General features: G+C 54.7%; 1 protein-coding gene across 12 annotated transcripts in view; it reads left to right on the top strand.

The window, feature by feature from the left end:
* Positions 1–21,856, top strand: part of SOX6 (SRY-box transcription factor 6) — a 522,737-nt gene extending 500,881 nt beyond the window's left edge. For 7 of the 12 annotated variants that reach the window (XM_072119152.1, XM_072119149.1, XM_072119153.1 and 4 more), the window contains 4 exons: positions 11,915–12,023; positions 14,192–14,365; positions 20,137–20,353; positions 20,430–21,855. In XM_072119152.1, coding sequence (XP_071975253.1) covers positions 11,915–12,023; positions 14,192–14,365; positions 20,137–20,353; positions 20,430–20,739 — 810 coding nt within the window. In that variant the 3' untranslated portion in view covers positions 20,740–21,855. Of the gene's footprint in view, positions 1–11,914; positions 12,024–14,191; positions 14,366–20,136; positions 20,354–20,429 lie in introns of all 12 variants that reach the window. The other 5 variants (XM_072119160.1, XM_072119159.1, XM_072119157.1 and 2 more) reach the window with 1 other exon arrangement.
* Positions 21,857–25,581: the final 3,725 nt, after the last annotated feature.

Genomic DNA, 25,581 nt, shown 5'->3' with positions numbered 1-25,581 from the left:
ATAGACCTACATGGGATTCCTGCACACACGGCCACACGCAGGATGGCCCACACACCATAGACCTACATGGGATTCCTGCACACACGGCCACACGCAGGATGGCCCACACTCCATAGACCTACATGAGATTCCTGCACACACGGCCACACGCAGGATGGCCCACACTCCATAGACCTACATGGGATTCCTGCACACACGGCCACACGCAGGAAGGCCCACACTCCATAGACCTACATGGGATTCCTGCACACACGGCCACACGCAGGATGGCCCACACTCCATAGACCTACATGGGATTCCTGCACACACGGCCACACGCAGGATGGCCCACACTCCATAGACCTACATGGGATTCCTGCACACACGGCCACACGCAGGATGGCCCACACTCCATAGACCTACATGGGATTCCTGCACACACGGCCACACGCAGGATGGCCCACACTCCATAGACCTACATGGGATTCCTGCACACACGGCCACACGCAGGATGGCCCACACTCCATAGACATACATGGGATTCCTGCACACACGGCCACACGCAGGAAGGCCCACACTCCATTGACCTACATGGGATTCCTGCACACACGGCCACACGCAGGATGGCCCACACTCCATAGACCTACATGGGATTCCTGCACACACGGCCACACGCAGGATGGCCCATACTCCATAGACCTACATGGGATTCCTTCACACACGGCCACACGCAGGATGGCCCACACTCCATAGACATACATGGGATTCCTGCACACACGGCCACACGCAGGATGGCCCACACTCCATAGACCTACATGGGATTCCTGCACACACGGCCACACGCAGGATGGCCCACACTCCATAGACCTACATGGGATTCCTGCACACACGGCCACACGCAGGAAGGCCCACACTCCATAGACCTACATGGGATTCCTGCATACACGGCCACACGCAGGATGGCCCACACTCCATAGACCTACATGGGATTCCTGCACACACGGCCACACGCAGGATGGCCCACACTCCATAGACCTACATGGGATTCCTGCACACACGGCCACACGCAGGATGGCCCACACTCCATAGACCTACATGGGATTCCTGCACACACGGCCACACGCAGGATTGCCCACACTCCATAGACCTACATGGGATTCCTGCACACACGGCCACACGCAGGATGGCCCACACTCCATAGACCTACATGGGATTCCTGCACACACGGCCACACGCAGGATGGCCCACACTCCATAGACCTACATGGGATTCCTGCACACACGGCCACACGCAGGATGGCCCACACTCCATAGACCTACATGGGATTCCTGCACACACGGCCACACGCAGGATGGCCCACACTCCATAGACCTACATGGGATTCCTGCACACACGGCCACACGCAGGATGGCCCACACTCCATAGACATACATGGGATTCCTGCACACACGGCCACACGCAGGAAGGCCCACACTCCATAGACCTACATGGGATTCCTGCACACACGGCCACACGCAGGATGGCCCACACTACATAGACCCCACCAGGACACTGCAGGGGATGAGCCCGCACTCCATAGACCTAGATGTACCCCAGCTCACCAGGACACTGCAGGGTGATGAGCCCAGACTCCATAGACCTAGCTATACCCCAGCTCACCAGGACACTGCAGGGGGATGAGCCCACACTCCATAGACATACATGTACCCCAGCTCACCAGGACACTGCAGGGGGATGAGCCCACACTCCATAGACCTACATGTACCTCCAGCTCACCAGGACACTGCAGGGGGATGAGCCCAGACTCCATAGACCTAGCTATACCCCAGCTCACCAGGACACTGCAGGGGGATGAGCCCACACTCCATAGACCTACATGCACCTCCAGCTCACCAGGACACTGATATGCAGAGCCGTTGTGAGATGGTCATCTGCTGTTTTGGGGGGAATCCATGGATCGTCGGACATTGTCCCTGCACAGCGGCTCATCCCGTACAGAAGCTGCGCGGACAATGCGTCTCCGGCCGGGATCATGGAGACCGCTGACCGCACTGCCCCTTTCCTGGAGAACATTCACTGCTTTGTTTTGGGGCTTTAGAGGTTTAGCCGACAGAAAGTTTTACAAGTTCCTCAAAGTTCTCTTTGTGATGAGACAGAACATAAGAGGAGACGAGGTCCGAAGGATCAGAGGAGGGAGAACCATCAGAACATCATCAGACAACAGAACCTCAAAATGTAATACAGCCTATCCCTCACTAGAGAGCAGCGGCGCCATCACTGAGAATACAGCCTATCCCTCACTAGAGAGCAGCGGTGTCATCACTGAGAATACAGCCTATCCCTCACTAGAGAGCAGCGGCGCCATCACTGAGAATACAGCCTATCCATCACTAGAGAGCAGCGGTGCCATCACTGAGAATACAGACTATCCATCACTAGAGAGCAGCGGCGCCATCACTGAGAATACAGCCTATCCATCACTAGAGAGCAGCGGTGCCATCACTGAGAATACAGCCTATCCATCACTAGAGAGCGGCTGTTCCATCACTGAGAATACAGCCTATCCATCACTAGAGAGCAGCGGTGCCATCACTGAGAATACAGCCTATCCATCACTAGAGAGTAGCGGTGCCATCACTGAGAATACAGCCTATCCATCACTAGAGAGCAGCGGTGCCATCACTGAGAATACAGCCTATCCATCACTAGAGAGCAGCGGTGCCATCACTGAGAATACAGCCTATCCATCACTAGAGAGCAGCGGTGTCATCACTGAGAATACAGCCTATCCATCACTAGAGAGCAGCGGTGCCATCACTGAGAATACAGCCTATTCATCACTAGAGAGCAGCGGTGCCATCACTGAGAATACAGCCTATCCATCACTAGAGAGCAGCGGTGTCATCACTGAGAATACAGCCTATCCATCACTAGAAAGCGGCTGTTCCATCACTGAGAATACAGCCTATCCATCACTAGAGAGCAGCGGTGCCATCACTGAGAATACAGCCTATCCATCACTAGAGAGCAGCGGTGCCATCACTGAGAATACAGCCTATCCATCACTAGAGAGCAGCGGTGCCATCACTGAGAATACAGCCTATCCATCACTAGAGAGCAGCGGTGCCATCACTGAGAGTACAGCATATCCATCACTAGAGAGCAGCGGTGCCATCACTGAGAATACAGCCTATCCATCACTAGAGAGCAGCAGTGCCATCACTGGGAATACAGCGTATCCATCACTAGAGAGCAGCGGTGCCATCACTGAGAATACAGCCTATCCATCACTAGAGAGCAGCGGTGCCATCACTGAGAATACAGCCTATCCATCACTAGAGAGCAGCGGTGCCATCACTGAGAATACAGCCTATCCATCACTAGAGAGCAGTGGTGCCATCACTGAGAATACAGCCTATCCATCACTAGAGAGCAGCGGTGCCATCATTGAGAATACAGCCTATCCATCACTAGAGAGCAGCGGTGTCATCACTGAGAATACAGCCTATCCATCACTAGAGAGCAGCGGTGTCATCACTGAGAATACAACCTATCCATCACTACAGAGCAGCGGCGCCATCACTGAGAATACAGCCTATCCATCACTAGAGAGCATCACTGAGAATACAGCCTATCCATCACTAGAGAGCAGCGGTGCCATCACTGAGAATACAGCCTATCCATCACTAGAGAGCAGCGGTGCCATCACTGAGAGTACAGCATATCCATCACTAGAGAGCAGCGGTGCCATCACTGAGAATACAGCCTATCCATCACTAGAGAGCAGCAGTGCCATCACTGGGAATACAGCGTATCCATCACTAGAGAGCAGCGGTGCCATCACTGAGAATACAGCCTATCCATCACTAGAGAGCAGCGGTGCCATCACTGAGAATACAGCCTATCCATCACTAGAGAGCAGCGGTGCCATCACTGAGAATACAGCCTATCCATCACTAGAGAGCAGTGGTGCCATCACTGAGAATACAGCCTATCCATCACTAGAGAGCAGCGGTGCCATCATTGAGAATACAGCCTATCCATCACTAGAGAGCAGCGGTGTCATCACTGAGAATACAGCCTATCCATCACTAGAGAGCTGCGGTGTCATCACTGAGAATACAACCTATCCATCACTACAGAGCAGCGGCGCCATCACTGAGAATACAGCCTATCCATCACTAGAGAGCATCACTGAGAATACAGCCTGTCCATCACTAGAGAGCAGCGGCGCCATCACTGAGAATACAGCCTATCCATCACTAGAGAGCAGCGGCTCCATCACTGAGAATACAGCCTATCCATCACTAGAGAGCAGCGGTGTCATCACTGAGAATACAGCCTATCCATCACTAGAGAGCAGCGGTGTCATCACTGAGAATACAGCCTATCCATCACTAGAGAGCAGCGGTGCCATCACTGAGAATACAGCCTATCCATCACTAGAGAGCAGCGGTGCCATCACTGAGAATACAGCCTATCCATCACTAGAGAGCAGCGGTGCCATCACTGAGAATACAGCCTATCCATCACTAGAGAGCAGTGGTGTCATCACTGAGAATACAGCCTATCCCTCACTAGAGAGCAGCGGTGCCATCACTGAGAATACAGCCTATCCATCACTAGAGAGCAGCGGTGCCATAACTGAGAATACAGCCTATCCATCACTAGAGAGCAGCGGTGCCATCACTGAGAATACAGCCTATCCATCACTAGAGAGCAGCGGTGCCATCACTGAGAATACAGCCTATCCATCACTAGAGAGCAGCGGTGCCATCACTGAGAATACAGCCTAACCATCACTAGAGAGCAGCGGCACCATCACTGAGAATACAGCCTATCCATCACTAGAGAGCAGCGGTGTCATCACTGAGAATACAGCCCATCCATCACTAGAGAGCAGCGGTGCCATCACTGAGAATACAGCCTATCCATCACTAGAGAGCAGCGGCGCCATCACTGAGAATACAGCCTATCCATCACTAGAGAGCAGCGGTGCCATCACTGAGAATACAGCCTATCCATCACTAGAGAGCAGCAGTGTCATCACTGAGAATACAGCCTATCCATCACTAGAGAGCAGCGGTGCCATCACTGAGAATACAGCCTATCCATCACTAGAGAGCAGCGGTGCCATCACTGAGAATACAGCCTATCCATCACTAGAGAGCAGCGGTACAATCACTGAGAATACAGCCCATCCATCACTAGAGAGCAGCGGTGCCATCACTGAGAATACAGCCTATCCATCACTAGAGAGCAGCGGTGCCATCACTGAGAATACAGCCTATCCATCACTAGAGAGCAGCGGTGTCATCACTGAGAATACAGCCTATCCATCACTAGAGAGCAGCAGTGTCATCACTGAGAATACAGCCTATCCATCACTAGAGAGCAGCGGTGCCATCACTGAGAATACAGCCTATCCATCACTACAGAGCAGCGGTGCCATCACTGAGAATACAGCCTATCCATCACTAGAGAGCAGTGGTGCCATCACTGAGAATACAGCCTATCCATCACTAGAGAGCAGCGGTGCCATCACTGAGAATACAGCCTATCCATCACTAGAGAGCATCACTGAGAATACAGCCTATCCATCACTAGAGAGCAGCGGTGTTGTGGATGGGGTTGCAGTGATGTTGGTGTTTGCAGTACTCGCGGCCCCTTGTACTGTATTTGCTGCTCTGTCCTTACACTCCGGACATTGTTAGTGTAGATTGAAGCTGATATGATAAGCGGCGGTGCGTTGCCGCTGATTTATTGGTGTGTTGCGCGGCCGGACAGCCGGGGGCTCCAGAGTGAGTAGCTGTGAGAGATTTCCTGGAGCGCTGCCCTTCCTTCCGTGTAATGGAAGCCGCTCCGCGCACGCACTGCAAGCCACAGACTTGTTTGCAAAAGTGAAAAAGAAGTGGGAGCGGTGTTCCTGCGGGAGGGGGGGACATACGGAAACAATTAGAGGCGCGGGCCACCGGCGGGGAGGGGGCCCGGCACATTATTTCACCTCATATTGTTTTACATAAGATGGAGGCGATCAGTCATCAGGAGCCGCCGCGAAAAATCTCCGACTTCTGGCCGCAGCAATTCCAGGAGAACAATCCGGCTTTATTCTGTCCCCAGCTAAAATCTACCAGAGATGGGGCCCAGAATACACAGCCTCTCCAGACCTCTGCTTGCTGTCAGTGACCTTTAGCAGGATTAAGGGAGATTCCAGAACCTGCTTTCAGTATTTCCTGATGTCCTCCTATTCCTCCTCGCCCTCCTCTTCCTCCTCGCCCTCTTCTTCCTCCCTGTCCTCCTCTTCCTCCTCGCCCTCCTCTTCCTCCTCGCCCTCTTCTTCCTCCTCGCCCTCCTTGCCCTCCTCTTCCTCCCTGTCCTCCTCTTCCTCCCTGTCCTCCTCTTCCTCCCTGTCCTCCTATTCCTCCTTGTCCTCCTCTTCCTCCCTGTCCTCCTCTTCCTCCCTGTCCTCCTCTTCCTCCCTGTCCTCCTATTCCTCCCTGTCCTCCTATTCCTCCCTGTCCTCCTATTCCTCCCTGTACTCCTCTTCCTCCTCGTCCTCCTTGCCCTCCTCGCCCTCCTCGTCCTCATCTTCCTCCTCGCCCTCCTCTTCCTCCTCGCCCTCCTCTTCCTCCTCGCCCTCCTCGCCCTCCTCTCCCTCCTCGCCCTCCTCTTCCTCCCTGTCCTTCTCTTCCTCCCTGTCCTTCTCTTCCTCCCTGTCCTCCTCTTCCTTCTCTTCCTCCTCGCCCTCCTCTTCCTCCCTGTCCTTCTCTTCCTCCCTGTCCTTCTCTTCCTCCCTGTCCTCCTCTTCCTTCTCTTCCTCCTCGCCCTCCTCGCCCTCCTCTTCCTCCCTGTCCTTCTCTTCCTCCCTGTCCTCCTCTTCCTCCCTGTCCTCCTCTTCCTTCTCTTCCTCCTCGCCCTCCTCGCCCTCCTCTTCCTCCCTGTCCTTCTCTTCCTCCCTGTCCTTCTCTTCCTCCCTGTCCTCCTCTTCCTTCTCTTCCTCCTCGCCCTCTTCTTCCCCCTCGCCCTCCTTGCCCTCCTATTCCTCCTCTTCCTCCCTGTCCTCCTCTTCCTCCCTGTCCTCCTCTTCCTCCCTGTCCTCCTATTCCTCCTTGTCCTCCTCTTCCTCCCTGTCCTCCTCTTCCTCCCTGTCCTCCTATTCCTCCTTGTCCTCCTCTTCCTCCCTGTCCTCCTCTTCCTCCCTGTCCTCCTATTCCTCCTTGTCCTCCTCTTCCTCCCTGTCCTCCTCTTCCTCCCTGTCCTCCTCTTCCTCCCTGTCCTCCTCTTCCTCCCTGTCCTCCTATTCCTCCCTGTCCTCCTATTCCTCCCTGTACTCCTCTTCCTCCTCGTCCTCCTCGCCCTCCTCGCCCTCCTCGTCCTCATCTTCCTCCTCGCCCTCCTCTTCCTCCTCGCCCTCCTCTTCCTCCTCGCCCTCCTCGCCCTCCTCTTCCTCCTCGCCCTCCTCTTCCTCCCTGTCCTTCTCTTCCTCCCTGTCCTTCTCTTCCTCCCTGTCCTCCTCTTCCTTCTCTTCCTCCTCGCCCTCCTCTTCCTCCCTGTCCTTCTCTTCCTCCCTGTCCTTCTCTTCCTCCCTGTCCTCCTCTTCCTTCTCTTCCTCCTCGCCCTCCTCGCCCTCCTCTTCCTCCCTGTCCTTCTCTTCCTCCCTGTCCTTCTCTTCCTCCCTGTCCTTCTCTTCCTCCCTGTCCTCCTCTTCCTTCTCTTCCTCCTCGCCCTCTTCTTCCCCCTCGCCCTCCTTGCCCTCCTATTCCTCCTCTTCCTCCCTGTCCTCCTCTTCCTCCCTGTCCTCCTCTTCCTCCCTGTCCTCCTATTCCTCCTTGTCCTCCTCTTCCTCCCTGTCCTCCTCTTCCTCCCTGTCCTCCTATTCCTCCTTGTCCTCCTCTTCCTCCCTGTCCTCCTCTTCCTCCCTGTCCTCCTATTCCTCCTTGTCCTCCTCTTCCTCCCTGTCCTCCTCTTCCTCCCTGTCCTCCTCTTCCTCCCTGTCCTCCTCTTCCTCCCTGTCCTCCTCTTCCTCCCTGTCCTCCTATTCCTCCCTGTCCTCCTATTCCTCCCTGTACTCCTCTTCCTCCTCGTCCTCCTCGCCCTCCTCGCCCTCCTCGTCCTCATCTTCCTCCTCGCCCTCCTCTTCCTCCTCGCCCTCCTCTTCCTCCTCGCCCTCCTCTTCCTCCTCGCCCTCCTCTTCCTCCCTGTCCTTCTCTTCCTCCCTGTCCTTCTCTTCCTCCCTGTCCTCCTCTTCCTTCTCTTCCTCCTCGCCCTCCTCTTCCTCCCTGTCCTTCTCTTCCTCCCTGTCCTTCTCTTCCTCCCTGTCCTCCTCTTCCTTCTCTTCCTCCTCGCCCTCCTCGCCCTCTTCTTCCTCCCTGTCCTTCTCTTCCTCCCTGTCCTTCTCTTCCTCCCTGTCCTCCTCTTCCTTCTCTTCCTCCTCGCCCTCTTCTTCCCCCTCGCCCTCCTTGCCCTCCTATTCCTCCTCTTCCTCCCTGTCCTCCTCTTCCTCCCTGTCCTCCTCTTCCTCCCTGTCCTCCTATTCCTCCTTGTCCTCCTCTTCCTCCCTGTCCTCCTCTTCCTCCCTGTCCTCCTATTCCTCCTTGTCCTCCTCTTCCTCCCTGTCCTCCTATTCCTCCCTGTACTCCTCTTCCTCCTCGCCCTCCTCTTCCTCCTCGCCCTCCTCTTCCTCCTCGCCCTCCTCGCCCTCCTCTTCCTCCTCGCCCTCCTATTCCTCCTCGCCCTCCTCTTCCTCCTCGCCCTCCTCTTCCTCCTCTTCCTCCTCGCCCTCCTCTTCCTCCTCTTCCTCCTCGCCCTCCTCTTCCTCCTCTTCCTCCCTGTCCTCCTCGTCCTCCTCGTCCCCCCCCTCCGGCTGATCCGGGATGTAACATTGGATTTCTCTCCGTGTTTGCGCCTCGTTTTATCTCTTTGTTTGGCTTTTATGAGCCGGTTACTTGTCTCTCTATTCATTGTCAGGTACTTTGCCGAACCCAAAACGCGTCGGTAATTCCTAATCCAGGGGGGAGAGCTGAGAGCGTTTATTTAGGGGAGCGGGAAGCTGTAAGTACACAATTCACCGTGCGTCCGCTGAGTCTCCCCCGCGTTTAGCGTGGCTGTAAATATCCTTTATTACGAGCGGCGGAGGCTCGGCCCCTCTAAGTGTCCCGTTCACATTAAGCCTCTTTATGACTCCTGTTTGATAGAGCGATCTCTAAAAATTTAATGACTCTATAAAATAATAAAAACGCCATTAATTTAGTCCGGATCCGGGCGGCGGCGGCGGTAAAGTCACATTAATAAACAGCAGGTTCCATCTACAACAAAAAGCATTGTCTCCGTATACCGCCCCCAATAAGTGTGTAAAGAAAAGTATATAAAATTTTATGAATATAGACCGGGTGCCGCGGGAGGAGGGGCTGCTCTGCGCTGGGGTGTCGCTCCACTGTATCAGGAAACCTCCTGCAGCTTCTCCATGGATCCCGGGGGGATCTGTTACAATGTATGTAGGAAACCTGTCAGCAGCACAAGTCTCTCTCCTGTCCCGATCATTTGTGAGACGATAACATTGTAACAAACCCTCAGCTGTGTCAGCAGGACTAGGCTGGGGCAGGTTCTCAGCAAGCAGAGGTCTTACAGACATAGTGGATAGTGATCTGTAGATTAATGTTCAGTGTGTGAGGGAGTGACCTGACCCCGTGTACCCCCCAGTGACGCCTCTATAGTGATGCATTGGTGGTCTCCAGCCCAGGAGATGACAATCTCCGCTCTATATTTACATCTTGTGGCTGAGGTGAGACTCGGGGGGTACAGCAGCCCCCGGACAAAATATGGAAGTGAAACTCTGCGCCGGCTCCTGTGATGGAGCAGATCTGCCTCCGCCTCGTGGTCTGATAAGAGAGCTGAGGGTCCGGGAGGTTCCCGTGGAGGGTCCCCGCGCGGCACAGAAGTGGGTCACACGAGCTGCGATCAGCGCTCTGCATTATGTATGAGCCGGCTCAGAGCTGGAGATTGGAGCTGACATGACATGTAATATTGTTCTGTAGTAATGAGCGGCGCAGCCTCATTATTCCCGGGCACAACACGACGTTACGATTTGTCTGAAGACGAAACAACAAGACAGGAGGGAAAACGCTGCCGATGTCACCGCGTCGTCTCCAAACAGGAACAATAAATTAATGATAACAATTGAAGAGTCTCGTGTAGAGAGAACAGAGGAGCCGGCTCCACCACCGCGGCACAGCCGAGGCTATCCGTGTCACTCATCTCACACAGTCCTGATACCGGCCGTGTCACTCATCTCACACAGTCCTGATACCGGCTCTAGTCCCCAGACACACAGTCCTAACACCGGCTGTAGTCCCTGCACACACAGTCCTAATACCGGCTGTAGTCCCTGCACGCACAGTCCTAATACCGGCTGTAGTCCCTGCACGCACAGTCCTAATACCGGCTGTAGTCCCTGCACACACAGTCCTAACACCGGCTGTAGTCCCTGCACACACAGTCCTAACACCGGCTGTAGTCCCTGCACGCACAGTCCTAATACCGGCTGTAGTCCCTGCACACACAGTCCTAATACCGGCTGTAGTCCCTGCACGCACAGTCCTAATACCAGCTGTAGTCCCTGCACGCACAGTCCTAACACCGGCTGTAGTCCCTGCACGCACAGTCCTAATACCGGCTGTAGTCCCTGCACGCACAGTCCTAATACCAGCTGTAGTCCCTGCACGCACAGTCCTAACACCGGCTGTAGTCCCTGCACACACAGTCCTAATACCGGCTGTAGTCCCTGCACGCACAGTCCTAATACCAGCTGTAGTCCCTGCACGCACAGTCCTAATACCGGCTGTAGTCCCTGCATGCACAGTCCTAATACCGGCTGTAGTCCCTGCACACACAGTCCTAATACCGGCTGTAGTCCCTGCACGCACAGTCCTAATACCAGCTGTAGTCCCTGCACGCACAGTCCTAACACCGGCTGTAGTCCCTGCACGCACAGTCCTAATACCGGCTGTAGTCCCTGCACGCACAGTCCTAATACCGGCTGTAGTCCCTGCACACACAGTCCTAATACCGGCTGTAGTCCCTGCACACACAGTCCTAACACCGGCTGTAGTCCCTGCACACACAGTCCTAATACCGGCTGTAGTCCCTGCACGCACAGTCCTAACACCGGCTGTAGTCCCTGCACGCACAGTCCTAATACCGGCTGTAGTCCCTGCACGCACAGTCCTAATACCGGCTGTAGTCCCTGCACACACAGTCCTAATACCGGCTGTAGTCCCTGCACGCACAGTCCTAATACCGGCTGTAGTCCCTGCACACACAGTCCTAATACCGGCTGTAGTCCCTGCACACACAGTCCTAGTCTCGGCTGTAGTCCCTGCACACACAGTCCTAATACCGGCTGTAGTCCCTGCACACACAGTCCTAATACCGGCTGTAGTCCCTGCACACAGTCCTAGTCTCGGCTGTAGTCCCTGCACACATGCCCTCATGCCCCCTATGTGATGCCCAGGGGCTGTTCTTCGGCTCACACATCTTTCCCAGGATTATCACACATCTTTCCCAGGATTATCACACATCTTTCCCAGGATTATCACACATCTTCCCCAGGATTATCACACATCTTTCCCAGGATTATCACACATCTTTCCCAGGATTATCACACATCTTTCCCAGGATTATCACACATCTTTCCCAGGATTATCACACATCTTTCCCAGGATGTCTCGCCGGCTGATATCTGCCTGAGCGGCCACCTCCGTCCTCTCCAGGGGTGTCCCCAATGCACTGAAATAATAACTATAAGATGCAGCAGGACCCCCCGGGGGGTGTGAGCCCTGGCGTCAGGACCTGCAGCTCCATGTGTGTAATGTCTGCAGATGATGACACATTAACCCTTCCCTGCCCATAGTAACGCCTCGTCTGCTTCCTTTCCCAGGAGCGGACACATTACGACAATGTCGGAGCCCAGTTATCAGGAAAACCCAGCGAAGACGTAAAGATGGGACCTGGAGTCATCGACCTGACGAGGCCGGAGGACGCAGAAGGTGAGACGTGGCCCGGGGGAGGTCCTGCCGTCCTGTGGGGGGGCTCCGCCGCTCCTAACTTCTTACAAATGATGTGGAAACGCGCGGCCGCCATGAATATTTAATGCTTTCGTTAATTTGTTTTGTGTGTTTTTGCTGTGAGACGCGAGAGAGAGAGAGAGCGCCAAAATAATCACCGATTATCACCGGCCCAACGGAGGGGACATGTAATCACTCATGTATAATAACACACCTCAGCTGCTGCAGAACATCATCACACACACCTCAGCTGCTGCAGAACCTCATCACACACACCTGAGCTGCTGCAGAACCTCATCACACACACCTCAGCTGCTGCAGAACCTCATCACACACACCTGAGCTGCTGCAGAACCTCATCACACACACCTCAGCTGCTGCAGAACATCATCATACACACCTGAGCTGCTGCAGAACCTCATCACACACACCTCAGCTGCTGCAGAACCTCATCACACACACCTCAGCTGCTGCAGAACCTCATCACACACACCTCCGGCTGCTGCAGAACCTCATCACACACACCTGAGCTGCTGCAGAACCTCATCACACACACCACCGGCTGCTGCAGAACCTCATCACACACACACAGAGGCTGCTGCAGAACCTCATCACACACACCTGAGCTGCTGCAGAACCTCATCACACACACCTCCGGCTGCTGCAGAACATCATCACACACACCTCAGCTGCTGCAGAACATCATCACACACACCTCAGCTGCTGCAGAACCTCATCACACACACCTCAGCTGCTGGAGAACCTCATCATACACACCTCAGCTGCTGGAGAACCTCATCATACACACCTCAGCTGCTGCAGAACCTCATCACACACACCTGAGCTGCTGCAGAACCTCATCACACACACCACCGGCTGCTGCAGAACCTCATCACACACACACAGAGGCTGCTGCAGAACCTCATCACACACACCTGAGCTGCTGCAGAACCTCATCATACACACCTCAGCTGCTGCAGAACCTCATCACACACACACAGAGGCTGCTGCAGAACCTCATCACACACACCTGAGCTGTTGGAGAACCTCATCATACACACCTCCGGCTGCTGCAGAACCTCATCACACACACCTGAGCTGCTGCAGAACCTCATCACACACACCTGAGCTGCTGGAGAACCTCATCATACACACCTGAGCTGCTGCAGAACCTCATCACACACACCTGAGCTGCTGCAGAACCTCATCACACACACCTGAGCTGCTGCAGAACCTCATCATACACACCTCAGCTGCTGGAGAACCTCATCACACACACCTGAGCTGCTGCAGAACCTCATCACACACACCTGAGCTGCTGCAGAACCTCATCATACACACCTGAGCTGCTGCAGAACCTCATCATACACACCTGAGCTGCTGCAGAACCTCATCACACACACCTGAGCTGCTGCAGATAACAATCCTAAGTGCTGGATGATAATTTTCTGTATTAACCTCGTGGCATTTGGCGGCAGTGAATGGATTGTGGGTATTTATAGCGGGGGGGGGGGGGGCAGCGTGGGGGTCTTACCACATGTGATGGCACCTCCACCAGTCACATATATATATATATACACGCAGGAGATCATCCTGATAACACGCAGATTGGGGAAGTGGCTCATGGCCTCCAGGTTCCTGTATATCATCACCAGCCGCCCCCACACCCATCAGCCAGGCGTGTGTCCCGGAGGGCTTGTCATAGGGATCTGCCCCGCAGGACAGCGCAGTGCAGGTGCCAGGCGTGCCCGGAGGGCTTGTCATAGGGATCTGCCCCACAGGACAGCGCAGTGCAGGTGCCAGGCGTGCCCGGAGGGCTTGTCATAGGGATCTGCCCCACAGGACAGTACAGTGCAGGTGCCAGGCGTGCCCGGAGGGCTTGTCATAGGGATCTGCCCCACAGGACAGTGCAGTGCAGGTGCCAGGCGTGTGTCCCGGAGGGCTTGTCATAGGGATCTGCCCCACAGGACAGCGCAGTGCAGGTGCCAGGCGTGCCCGGAGGGCTTGTCATAGGGATCTGCCCCACAGGACAGCGCAGTGCAGGTGCCAGGCGTGCCCGGAGGGCTTGTCATAGGGATCTGCCCCGCATTACTCTGGTAATCTATGTGTTGTAGTGTCTGATAACTGTCCGGTAACTGTCTCTCCTGCAGGGGGCACCACTGTGGTGGAGGCGCGGGTCTACAGGGACGCACGAGGACGGAGCAGCAACGAGCCGCACATCAAGCGACCAATGAACGCCTTCATGGTCTGGGCAAAAGACGAACGAAGGAAAATCCTGCAGGCGTTTCCCGACATGCACAACTCCAACATCAGTAAGATCCTGGGTGAGTGATCCATAGTGATCCATAGTGATCCATAGTGATCCATACTGACCCATAGTGATCCAGACTGATCCATAGTGATCCATAGTGATCCATAATGATCCATAGTGATCCAGACTGATCCATAGTGATCCATAGTGATCCAGACTGATCCATAGTGATCCATAATGATCCATAGTGATCCAGACTGATCCATACTGACCCATACCGACATGCACAACTCCAACATCAGTAAGATCCTGGGTGAGTGATCCATAGTGATCCATAGTGACATGCACAACTCCAACATCAGTAAGATCCTGGGTGAGTGATCCATAGTGATCCAGACTGATCCATAGTGATCCATACTGATCCATAGTGATCTATACCGACATGCACAACTCCAACATCAGTAAGATCCTGGGTGAGTGATCCATAGTGATCCAGACTGATCCATAGTGATCCATACTGATCCATACTGATCCATAGTGATCTATACCGACATGCACAACTCCAACATCAGTAAGATCCTTGGTGAGTGATCCATACTGATCCAGACTGATCCATAGTGATCCAGACTGATCCATAGTGATCCAGACTGATCCATAGTGATCCACACTGATCCATAGTGATCCATACTGACCCATAGTGACATGCACAACTCCAACATCAGTAAGATCCTGGGTGAGTGATCCATAGTGATCCAGACTGATCCAGACTGATCCATACTGATCCATACTGATCCAGACTGATCCAGACTGATCCATACCGACATGCACAACTCCAACATCAGTAAGATCCTGGGTGAGTGATCCATAGTGATCCAGACTGATCCAGACTGATCCATACTGATCCATACTGATCCAGACTGATCCAGACTGATCCATAGTGATCCATACCGACATGCACAACTCCAACATCAGTAAGATCCTGGGTGAGTGATCCAGACTGATCCAGACTGATCCATACTGATCCAGACTGATCCATAGTGATCCAGACTGATCCATACCGACATGCACAACTCCAACATCAGTAAGATCCTGGGTGAGTGATCCCGACTGATCCATAGTGATCCATAGTGATCCATAATGATCCATAGTGATCCATACTGATCCATACTGATCCATACTGACCCATAGTGACATGCACAACTCCAACATCAGTAAGATCCTGGGTGAGTGATCCATAGTGATCCAGACTGATCCATACTGATCCATACTGACCCATAGTGACATGCACAACTCCAACATCAGTAAGATCCTGGGTGAGTGATCCATAGTGATCCAGACTGATCCATACTGATCCATACTGATCCATAGTGACATGCACAACTCCAACATCAGTAAGATCCTGGGTGAGTGATCCATAGTGATCCAGACTGATCCATAGTGATCCATAGTGATCCATACTGATCCATACTGATCTATACTGATCCATACCGACATGCACAACTCCAACATCAGTAAGATCCTGGGTGAGTGATCCATAGTGATCCATAGTGATCCATAGTGATCCATAGTGATCCATAGTGATCCAGACTGATCCATAGTGATCCAGACTGATCCATACTGATCCAGACTGATCCATACTGATCCATAGTGACATGCACAACTCCAACATCAGTAAGATCCTGGGTGAGTGATCCATAGTGATCCATAGTGATCCAGACTGATCCATAGTGATCCAGACTGATCCATACTGATCCAGACTGATCCATACTGATCCATACTGATCCATAGTGACATGCACAACTCCAACATCAGTAAGATCCTGGGTGAGTGATCCCGACTGATCCATAGTGATCCATACTGATCCATAGTGATCCAGACTGATCCATAGTGATCCAGACTGATCCATAGTGATCCATAATGATCCATAGTGATCCAGACTGATCCATACCGACATGCACAACTCCAACATCAGTAAGATCCTGGGTGAGTGATCCATAGTGATCCAGACTGATCCATACTGACTGCACAACTCCAACATCAGTAAGATCCTGGGTGAGTGATCCATAGTGATCCAGACTGATCCATAGTGATCCATACTGACCCATACTGATCCAGACTGATCTATACTGATCCATACCGACATGCACAACTCCAACATCAGTAAGATCCTGGGTGAGTGATCCATAGGGATCCAGACTGATCCATAGTGATCCATACTGATCCATAGTGATCCAGACTGATCCATACTGACTGCACAACTCCAACATCAGTAAGATCCTGGGTGAGTGATCCATAGTGATCCATAGTGATCCACACTGATCCATACTGACCCATACTGATCCAGACTGATCTATACTGATCCATACCGACATGCACAACTCCAACATCAGTAAGATCCTGGGTGAGTGATCCATAGGGATCCAGACTGATCCATAGTGATCCATACTGATCCATAGTGATCCAGACTGATCCATACTGATCCATAGTGATCCATACTGACCCATACCGACATGCACAACTCCAACATCAGTAAGATCCTGGGTGAGTGATCCATAGTGATCCATAGTGACATCAATCATTCCTGCTCCCTGCTATGCTCCAGTCACAACGAGAGCTGCAGCACACGGATGCTATTCCTGCTGCCCGCTATGCTCCAGTCACAGCGAGAGCTGCAGCACACGGATGCTATTCCTGCTGCCCGCTATGCTCCAGTCACAGCGAGAGCTGCAGCACACGGATGCTATTCCTGCTCCCCGCTATGCTCCAGTCACAGCGAGAGCTGCAGCACACGGATGCTATTCCTGCTCCCCGCTATGCTCCAGTCACAGCGAGAGCTGCAGCACACGGATGCTATTCCTGCTCCCCGCTATGCTCCAGTCACAGCGAGAGCTGCAGCACACGGATGCTATTGATGCTGCTCTGCTCCCACGCGTGTCCGGCACTGGGCCGAGGAGCTGACACCTTGTAATGAGGGGATTACGGCCGCTGCCAGGAGCCTCCGCAGTTCTGGTAATTGAGTGTTTTCCGGGACGTTTAATGGGATCCTTCATCCTGAACGTGTGACGCCGGATAATGAGGCTGGAAAAGCTGATCCCCGCGCTGCACCTGCATCCTCTGCCGCCACACACATCATCCTCCCACCTTCTCCAGGGCAGAGCGTCTACCCCGGACCCTCTATATACCCTCCATGCCCCCGTATAGCCTGCCATATACCCCGATATACTGTACACCTATAGCCTGGCGTATACCCCGCTATACTGTACACCTATAGCCTGCCATATACCCCGCTATACTGTACACCTATAGCCTGCCATATACCCCGCTATACTGTACACCTATAGCCTGCCATATACCCCGCTATACTGTACACCTATAGCCTGCCGTATACCCCGCTATACTGTACACCTATAGCCTGCCATATACCCACATATACCCCGCTATACTGTACACCTATAGCCTGCCATATACCCCGCTATACTGTACACCTATAGCCTGCCATATACCCCGCTATACTGTACACCTATAGCCTGCCATTTACCCACATATACCCCGCTATACTGTACACCTATAGCCTGCCATATACCCCGCTATACTGTACACCTATAGCCTGCCATATACCCACATATACCCCGCTATACTGTACACCTATAGCCTGCCATATACCCCGCTATACTGTACACCTATAGCCTGCCATATACCCACATATACCCCGCTATACTGTACACCTATAGCCTGCCATATACCCCGCTATACTGTACACCTATAGCCTGCCATATACCCCGCTATACTGTACACCTATAGCCTGCCATATACCCACATATACCCCGCTATACTGTACACCTATAGCCTGCCATATACCCCGCTATACTGTACACCTATAGCCTGTTATATACCCACATATACCCCGCTATACTGTACACCTATAGCCTGCCGTATACCCCGCTATACTGTACACCTATAGCCTGCCGTATACCCACATATACCCCGCTATACTGTAGAGCTATAGCCTGCCATATACCCCGCTATACTGTACACCTATAGCCTGCCATATACCCACATATACCCCGCTATACTGTACACCTATAGCCTGCCATATACCCCGCTATACTGTACACCTATAGCCTGCCATATACCCCGCTATACTGTACACCTATAGCCTGCCATATACCCCGCTATACTGTACACCTATAGCCTGCCATATACCCCGCTATACTGTACACCTATAGCCTGCCATATACCCACATATACCCCGCTATACTGTACACCTATAGCCTGCCATATACCCCGCTATACTGTACACCTATAGCCTGCCATATACCCCGCTATACTGTACACCTATAGCCTGCCATATACCCACATACACCCCGCTATACTGTACACCTATAGCCTGCCATATACCCCGCTATACTGTACACCTATAGCCTGCCATATATCCCGCTATACTGTACACCTATAGCCTGCCGTATAACCACATATACCCCGCTATACTGTACACCTATAGCCTGCCATATACCCCGCTATACTGTACACCTATAGCCTGCCATATACCCACATATACCCCGCTATACTGTACACCTATAGCCTGCCATATACCCCGCTATACTGTACACCTATAGCCTGCCATATACCCACATATACCCCGCTATACTGTACACCTATAGCCTGCCATATACCCCGCTATACTGTACACCTATAGCCTGCCATATACCCCGCTATACTGTACACCTATAGCCTGCCATATACCCCGCTATACTGTACACCTATAGCCTGCCGTATAACCACATATACCCCGCTATACTGTACACCTATAGCCTGCCATATACCCCGCTATACTGTACACCTATAGCCTGCCATATACCCCGCTATACTGTACACCTATAGCCTGCCATATACCCCGCTATACTGTACACCTATAGCCTGCCATATACCCCGCTATACTGTACACCTATAGCCTGCCGTATAACCACATATACCCCGCTATACTGTACACCTATAGCCTGCCATATACCCCGCTATACTGTACACCTATAGCCTGCCATATACCCCGCTATACTGTACACCTATAGCCTGCCATATACCCCGCTATACTGTACACCTATAGCCTGCCATATACCCCGCTATACTGTACACCTATAGCCTGACGTATATCAGTCGTGTCAGTCTAGGAGGGTCCGGGGGGATGTGAGGCTGTCAGGGGTCTGGGGGGATGTCACTCTAGCGGGGGTCCTGGAGATAGACCAGTGTTTGCACCCCTGTGGCAGGGGGTTTGCTGAGGCAGGGGGTTTCCCTGGTCTATGTGTCCTTTGGGACCGTCTTCTCCTTCACTTCCTGGTCGGGAATCGGATGATTAACCCTTTCCCCTGTGACATTTTGCGCTGTGTTTGGCACCTGTCGCTGCGAGCGTCTGGTGTTCTGTCCCTGGAATAAGCTTTTCGGGTCTATTCAGAACATTTCAGCAGCCATTGAGCGGCAGAACGGTTCAAGGCTGAGGGCGACGGGCGCTGATCCGGAGCCTCACAGGAACTTGTGCAGCCTTGAGTCCTGGAACATTCAGCCGACTCCAAACCTTTGTGACCGTGTAATTAGCATGTGAATATCCGGGGGCGGGGGAGGGGGCCATGATCTGATTGTGTCTATTATCACTCAAGGTAGCGCCGGCTCCCTGTCCCCTGCCCCCGGCTCTCGTCTCCCTGCTCCCTGTCCCCTGCCCCCGGCTCCCTGCCCCCTGCCCCCGGCTCTCGTCTCCCGGTTCTCGTCTCCCGGCTCCCTGCACACAGCCCCCGGCTCTCGTCTCCTTTTGGCTCGTTTCCCATTCTGACTTTTTGTTGTTCCCCTGGGGTGCAGGTTCTCGCTGGAAAGCCATGTCCAACCAGGAGAAGCAGCCGTACTACGAGGAGCAGGCGCGGCTCAGCAAGATCCACCTGGAGAAGTATCCCAACTACAAGTACAAGCCGCGGCCCAAGCGCACCTGCATCGTGGACGGCAAGAAGCTGCGCATCGGGGAGTACAAGCAGCTGATGAGGTCCCGGAGGCAGGAGATGAGGCAGTTCTTCACCGTGGGGTGAGACACGGGAGGCACGAGGCGTGGGTGGTGGGGGGAAGGTTCAGTGTCTGATTGTCCCTCCTCCTCCCTGCAGGCAGCAGCCTCAGATCCCCATCAGCAGCGGCCCCGGCGCCGTGGTGTACCCCGGAGCCATCAGCATGGCCGCCACCACGCCCTCACCGCACATGACATCGGACTGCTCCAGCGCCTCGGCCAGCCCCGAGCCCAGCATCCCCGTCATACAGAGCACCTACGCCATGAAACTGGAGGCCAGCCTGGGGGGGGGGAGCGACCTGATGAACGGGGAGGACGAGATGGAAATGTACGACGAATACGACGAGGAAGCAAAATCAGACTATAGCAGCGACAACGAAGCCCCTGAGGCCAACGTCAGCGCCAACTAGAGGAAGGAGAAGAAGAGCCTGCATGTGCTCTCCACCATCTCATCAGCAGAATGGTCTTAAGTATTTCATGTGTGACGCAGAATGACCCCCCCCCCACCCCCCCCAAAGTTTTTCTTCTTGAACTTTTTTATCTTATTTTAAGTGAACACAAATGTAAAAAAAAAAACATACAAAAAAAAACAACCTTGTCTGACGCGAGGACTGACCCCGCGGCGTCCGCCGACCCTCTTACATTTAGTGTGTGTTCCTTTGGATGCTGAGAGGTTTTGAGTTACTGTTTTTTTTTTTGGATGGGGTAAAACATTGTCACTCAGGTATGTACCGGCCAACAAGTTGTGAATGTGTTTTTATGCTGAATTATTTTAGGTACGGATTTTTACAGGCCTGTAGACTCTCCGCTCCGCGGGACCTCCCCTGGAGCCTTTCCCTGGGGCTCCATCATCTGGTGCCAAATGTCTTATTCTAGTGACTGGTCCGTGTGCAGCGGGGGCGCTCTGACCTGTATCCAGGACCTGCCGGGGGTCGGGGGTCATACGTGACGGGCCCCCGGTTACCTCTGCATTCAGTCTTAACACTCTCTTAATTTGATGATATTCATTCCAAAGTGCAAAGGGTCCACCTTCTACTAGAGCCCCCCCACCCCCCCGGACCCCCATATAGTCATCACCTGGATGGCTGAGCCCCCTGACCCCTCTGTGACCCCTCCTGGATCAGTCCCCCCCCCCGGACCCCCGTATAGTCATCACCTGGATGGCTGAGCCCCCTGACCCCTCTGTGACCCCTCCTGGATCAGTCCCCCCCCGGACCCCCGTATAGTCATCACCTGGATGGCTGAGCCCCCTGACCCCTCTGTGACCCCTCCTGGATCACTCCCCCCCCGGACCCCCGTATAGTCATCACCTGGATGGCTGAGCCCCCTGACCCCTCTGTGACCCCTCCTGGATCAGACCCCCCCCCCCCCCGGACCCCCGTATAGTCATCACCTGGATGGCTGAGCCCCCTGACCCCTCTGTGACCCCTCCTGGATCAGTCCCCCCCCCCCCGGACCCCCATATAGTCATCACCTGGATGGCTGAGCCCCCTGACCCCTCTGTGACCCCTCCTGGATCAGTCCCCCCCCCCCCCCCCCCGCGGAGTCTACAGGACACAACTTTATGGTATTTTGGGCGTTTGGCGGAGTAAATGTGCAGCTTTGTACCCGACGTCGTAACTTTGATGCTTTTACATTAGATGTTTTTTTTTTTGTTTTTTTTTTTAATAACCGTAAAACAAGAAAAAAAAATAATAATATTTTGGCGGCAAAGAACAAAGTGACTTGTGTCATTCTGAGACTTGAGTGTCACACCGAGCACTGGATAAAATGTGAAGCCGTTGTATGAACAAACGTCACTTGTGTCGGAGCCTCGTGGAGCCTCGTGGGCTCCCCCCACCACCCCCCCGCTCTCATCTCACATCTGTAGATGATTCCGTGTATTTATGCAGAAGTTTTGCCTGGATATCGCTCTAGGATGCGCAGACAATTGCCAGACTAACAATCGTATGCACTGACACAGAGAGAATAGGATTTTATGGAAGTGTAACTCCTTATTTATTGCCGGGATCGGCTACAAATCGTGTAAACACTAGCGACAATCGTGACTCAGACGTGGAGAGTCCGAGCCGCGTGTAATTACTATGTAAATAAGGCGTCACGGATACCTCGTATACACTCACGTCCTGGGGAAGGGGGGGCACAATGTCTCTACTCATCAGCACATTGTGTGTCTGATCCCGTCCATCAGTGAACGTTCTCATCTCACACTCCCCCCTCCCATCCAAGACATGAAATAATCGCTGGATCATCCCTCCCTATCCCCGGAACACGCTGGATCATCCCTCCCTATCCCCGGGACACCCGAGATCATCCCTCCCTATCCCCGGGACACCCGAGATCATCCCTCCCTATCCCCGGGACACCCGAGATCATCCCTCCCTATCCCTGGGACAACCGAGATCATCCCTCCCTATCCCCGGGACAACCGAGATCATCCCTCCCTATCCCCGGGACGCGCGGGATCACCCTCCCTATCCCCGGACACGCGGGATCACCCTCCCTATCCCCGGGACACGCGGGATCACCCTCCCTATCCCCGGGACAACCGAGATCATCCCTCCCTATCCCCGGAACACGCTGGATCATCCCTCCCTATCCCCGGGACACCCGAGATCATCCCTCCCTATCCCCGGGACAACCGAGATCATCCCTCCCTATCCCCGGGACGCGCGGGATCACCCTCCCTATCCCCGGGACAACCGAGATCATCCCTCCCTATCCCCGGGACAACCGAGATCATCCCTCCCTATCCCCGGGACGCGCGGGATCACCCTCCCTATCCCCGGGACACGCGGGATCACCCTCCCTATCCCCGGGACACGCGGGATCACCCTCCCTATCCCCGGGACAACCGAGATCATCCCTCCCTATCCCCGGGACAACCGAGATCATCCCTCCCTATCCCCGGGACACCCGAGATCATCCCTCCCTATCCCCGGGACACCCGAGATCATCCCTCCCTATCCCCGGGACACCCGAGATCATCCCTCCCTATCCCCGGGACAACCGAGATCATCCCTCCCTATCCCCGGGACGCGCGGGATCACCCTCCCTATCCCCGGGACACGCGGGATCACCCTCCCTATCCCCGGGACACGCGGGATCACCCTCCCTATCCCCGGGACAACGAGATCATCCCTCCCTATCCCCGGGACGCGCGGGATCACCCTCCCTATCCCCGGGACACGCTGGATCATCCCTCCCTATCCCCGGGACACCCGAGATCATCCCTCCCTATCCCCGGGACACCCGAGATCATCCCTCCCTATCCCCGGGACACGCGGGATCACCCTCCCTATCCCCAGGACACATGGGATCATCTCCCCCTATCCCCGGGACACATAGGATAATCCCTCCCTATCCCCGGGACACGCTGGATCATCCCTCCCTATCCCCGGGACACGCTGGATCATCTCCCCCTATCCCCAGGACACATAGGATAATCCCTTCCTATCCCCGGGACAACCGAGATCATCCCTCCCTATCCCCGGGACACGCGGGATCACCCTCCCTATCCCCAGGACACATAGGATAATCCCTCCCTATCCCCGGGACACATAGGATAATCCCTCCCTATCCCCGGGACAACCGAGATCATCCCTCCCTATCCCCAGGACGCGCTGGATCGTCCCTCCCTATCCCCGGGACGCGCGGGATCGTCCCTCCCTATCCCCGGGACGCGCGGGATCGTCCCTCCCTATCCCCAGGACGCGCGGGATCATCCCTCCTATCCCCGGGACGCGCGGGATCACCCTCCCTATCCCCGGGACGCGCGGGATCACCCTCCCTATCCCCGGGACGCGCGGGATCACCCTCCCTATCCCCGGGACGCGCGGGATCATCCCTCCCTATCCCCGGGACACGCTGGATCATCTCCCCCTATCCCCAGGACACATAGGATAATCCCTTCCTATCCCCGGGACAACCGAGATCATCCCTCCCTATCCCCGGGACACGCGGGATCACCCTCCCTATCCCCAGGACACATAGGATAATCCCTCCCTATCCCCGGGACACATAGGATAATCCCTCCCTATCCCCGGGACAACCGAGATCATCCCTCCCTATCCCCAGGACGCGCTGGATCGTCCCTCCCTATCCCCGGGACGCGCGGGATCGTCCCTCCCTATCCCCGGGACGCGCGGGATCGTCCCTCCCTATCCCCAGGACGCGCGGGATCATCCCTCCCTATCCCCGGGACGCGCGGGATCACCCTCCCTATCCCCGGGACGCGCGGGATCACCCTCCCTATCCCCGGGACGCGCGGGATCACCCTCCCTATCCCCGGGACGCGCGGGATCATCCCTCCCTATCCCCGGGACGCGCGGGATCATCCCTCCCTATCCCCGGGACGCGCGGGATCATCCCTCCCTATCCCCGGGACGCGCGGGATCATCCCTCCCTATCCCCGGGACGCGCGGGATCATCCCTCCCTATCCCCGGGACGCGCGGGATCACCCTCCCTATCCCCGGACGCGCGGGATCACCCTCCCTACCCCCGGGACACATAGGATAATCCCTCCTATCCCCGGGACGCGCGGGATCACCCTCCCTATCCCCGGGACGCGCGGGATCACCCTCCCTATCCCCGGGACGCGCGGGATCGTCCCTCCCTATCCCCGGGACGCGCGGGATCATCCCTCCCTATCCCCGGGACGCGCGGGATCACCCTCCCTATCCCCGGGACGCACGGGATCACCCTCCCTATCCCCGGGACGCGCGGGATCATCCTCCTTATTGTGTGCAGACAACATTGTTCTGATAATAAGTCCCCCCATAGTTTGTAGGACAATGATCCGCCCCGTAACACTCACAGATCCGATCTCATACTGACCATGAGGTGCTGATCATTACTCCACCAAGTCATCTGTTTGTAGGGAGACGGGACCAGCCGGAATCTGAGCCCAAGTAGTCCCTAGAAACGGTGACTGTGCGATGGGTTCAGCTCTGCTACATGTCACCGCACAGAGGATCCCTCACGAGTCCTGGCGATACGGTACAGGGTGTATAACCTTCATTAGTCTTAGGGGAGGGTTGGGGCCCCGCACGGTACATAATGATGACATCACAGCGAGGGTCGTGCTGGTGAATAGGACGCGACCCCTGCACACCCTCAGCTGCGCTGACACTTGCACTTTACTGACTATAACCCGGACAGAGCGACGTCTGCAGAACACGCTCCACAGGGAAAGGCAGGAACAAGGGTGACGATGGAAGTTCATGTAGAATGGATCCGGTGCTGGTCCTGG

This window comes from Engystomops pustulosus, chromosome 7 (assembly GCF_040894005.1).
Source record: "Engystomops pustulosus chromosome 7, aEngPut4.maternal, whole genome shotgun sequence".
Taxonomy (NCBI): domain Eukaryota; kingdom Metazoa; phylum Chordata; class Amphibia; order Anura; family Leptodactylidae; genus Engystomops; species Engystomops pustulosus.
The sequence above is the reverse complement of the archived record's forward strand: the minus strand, read 5'-3'. Positions and strand labels throughout refer to the sequence as shown.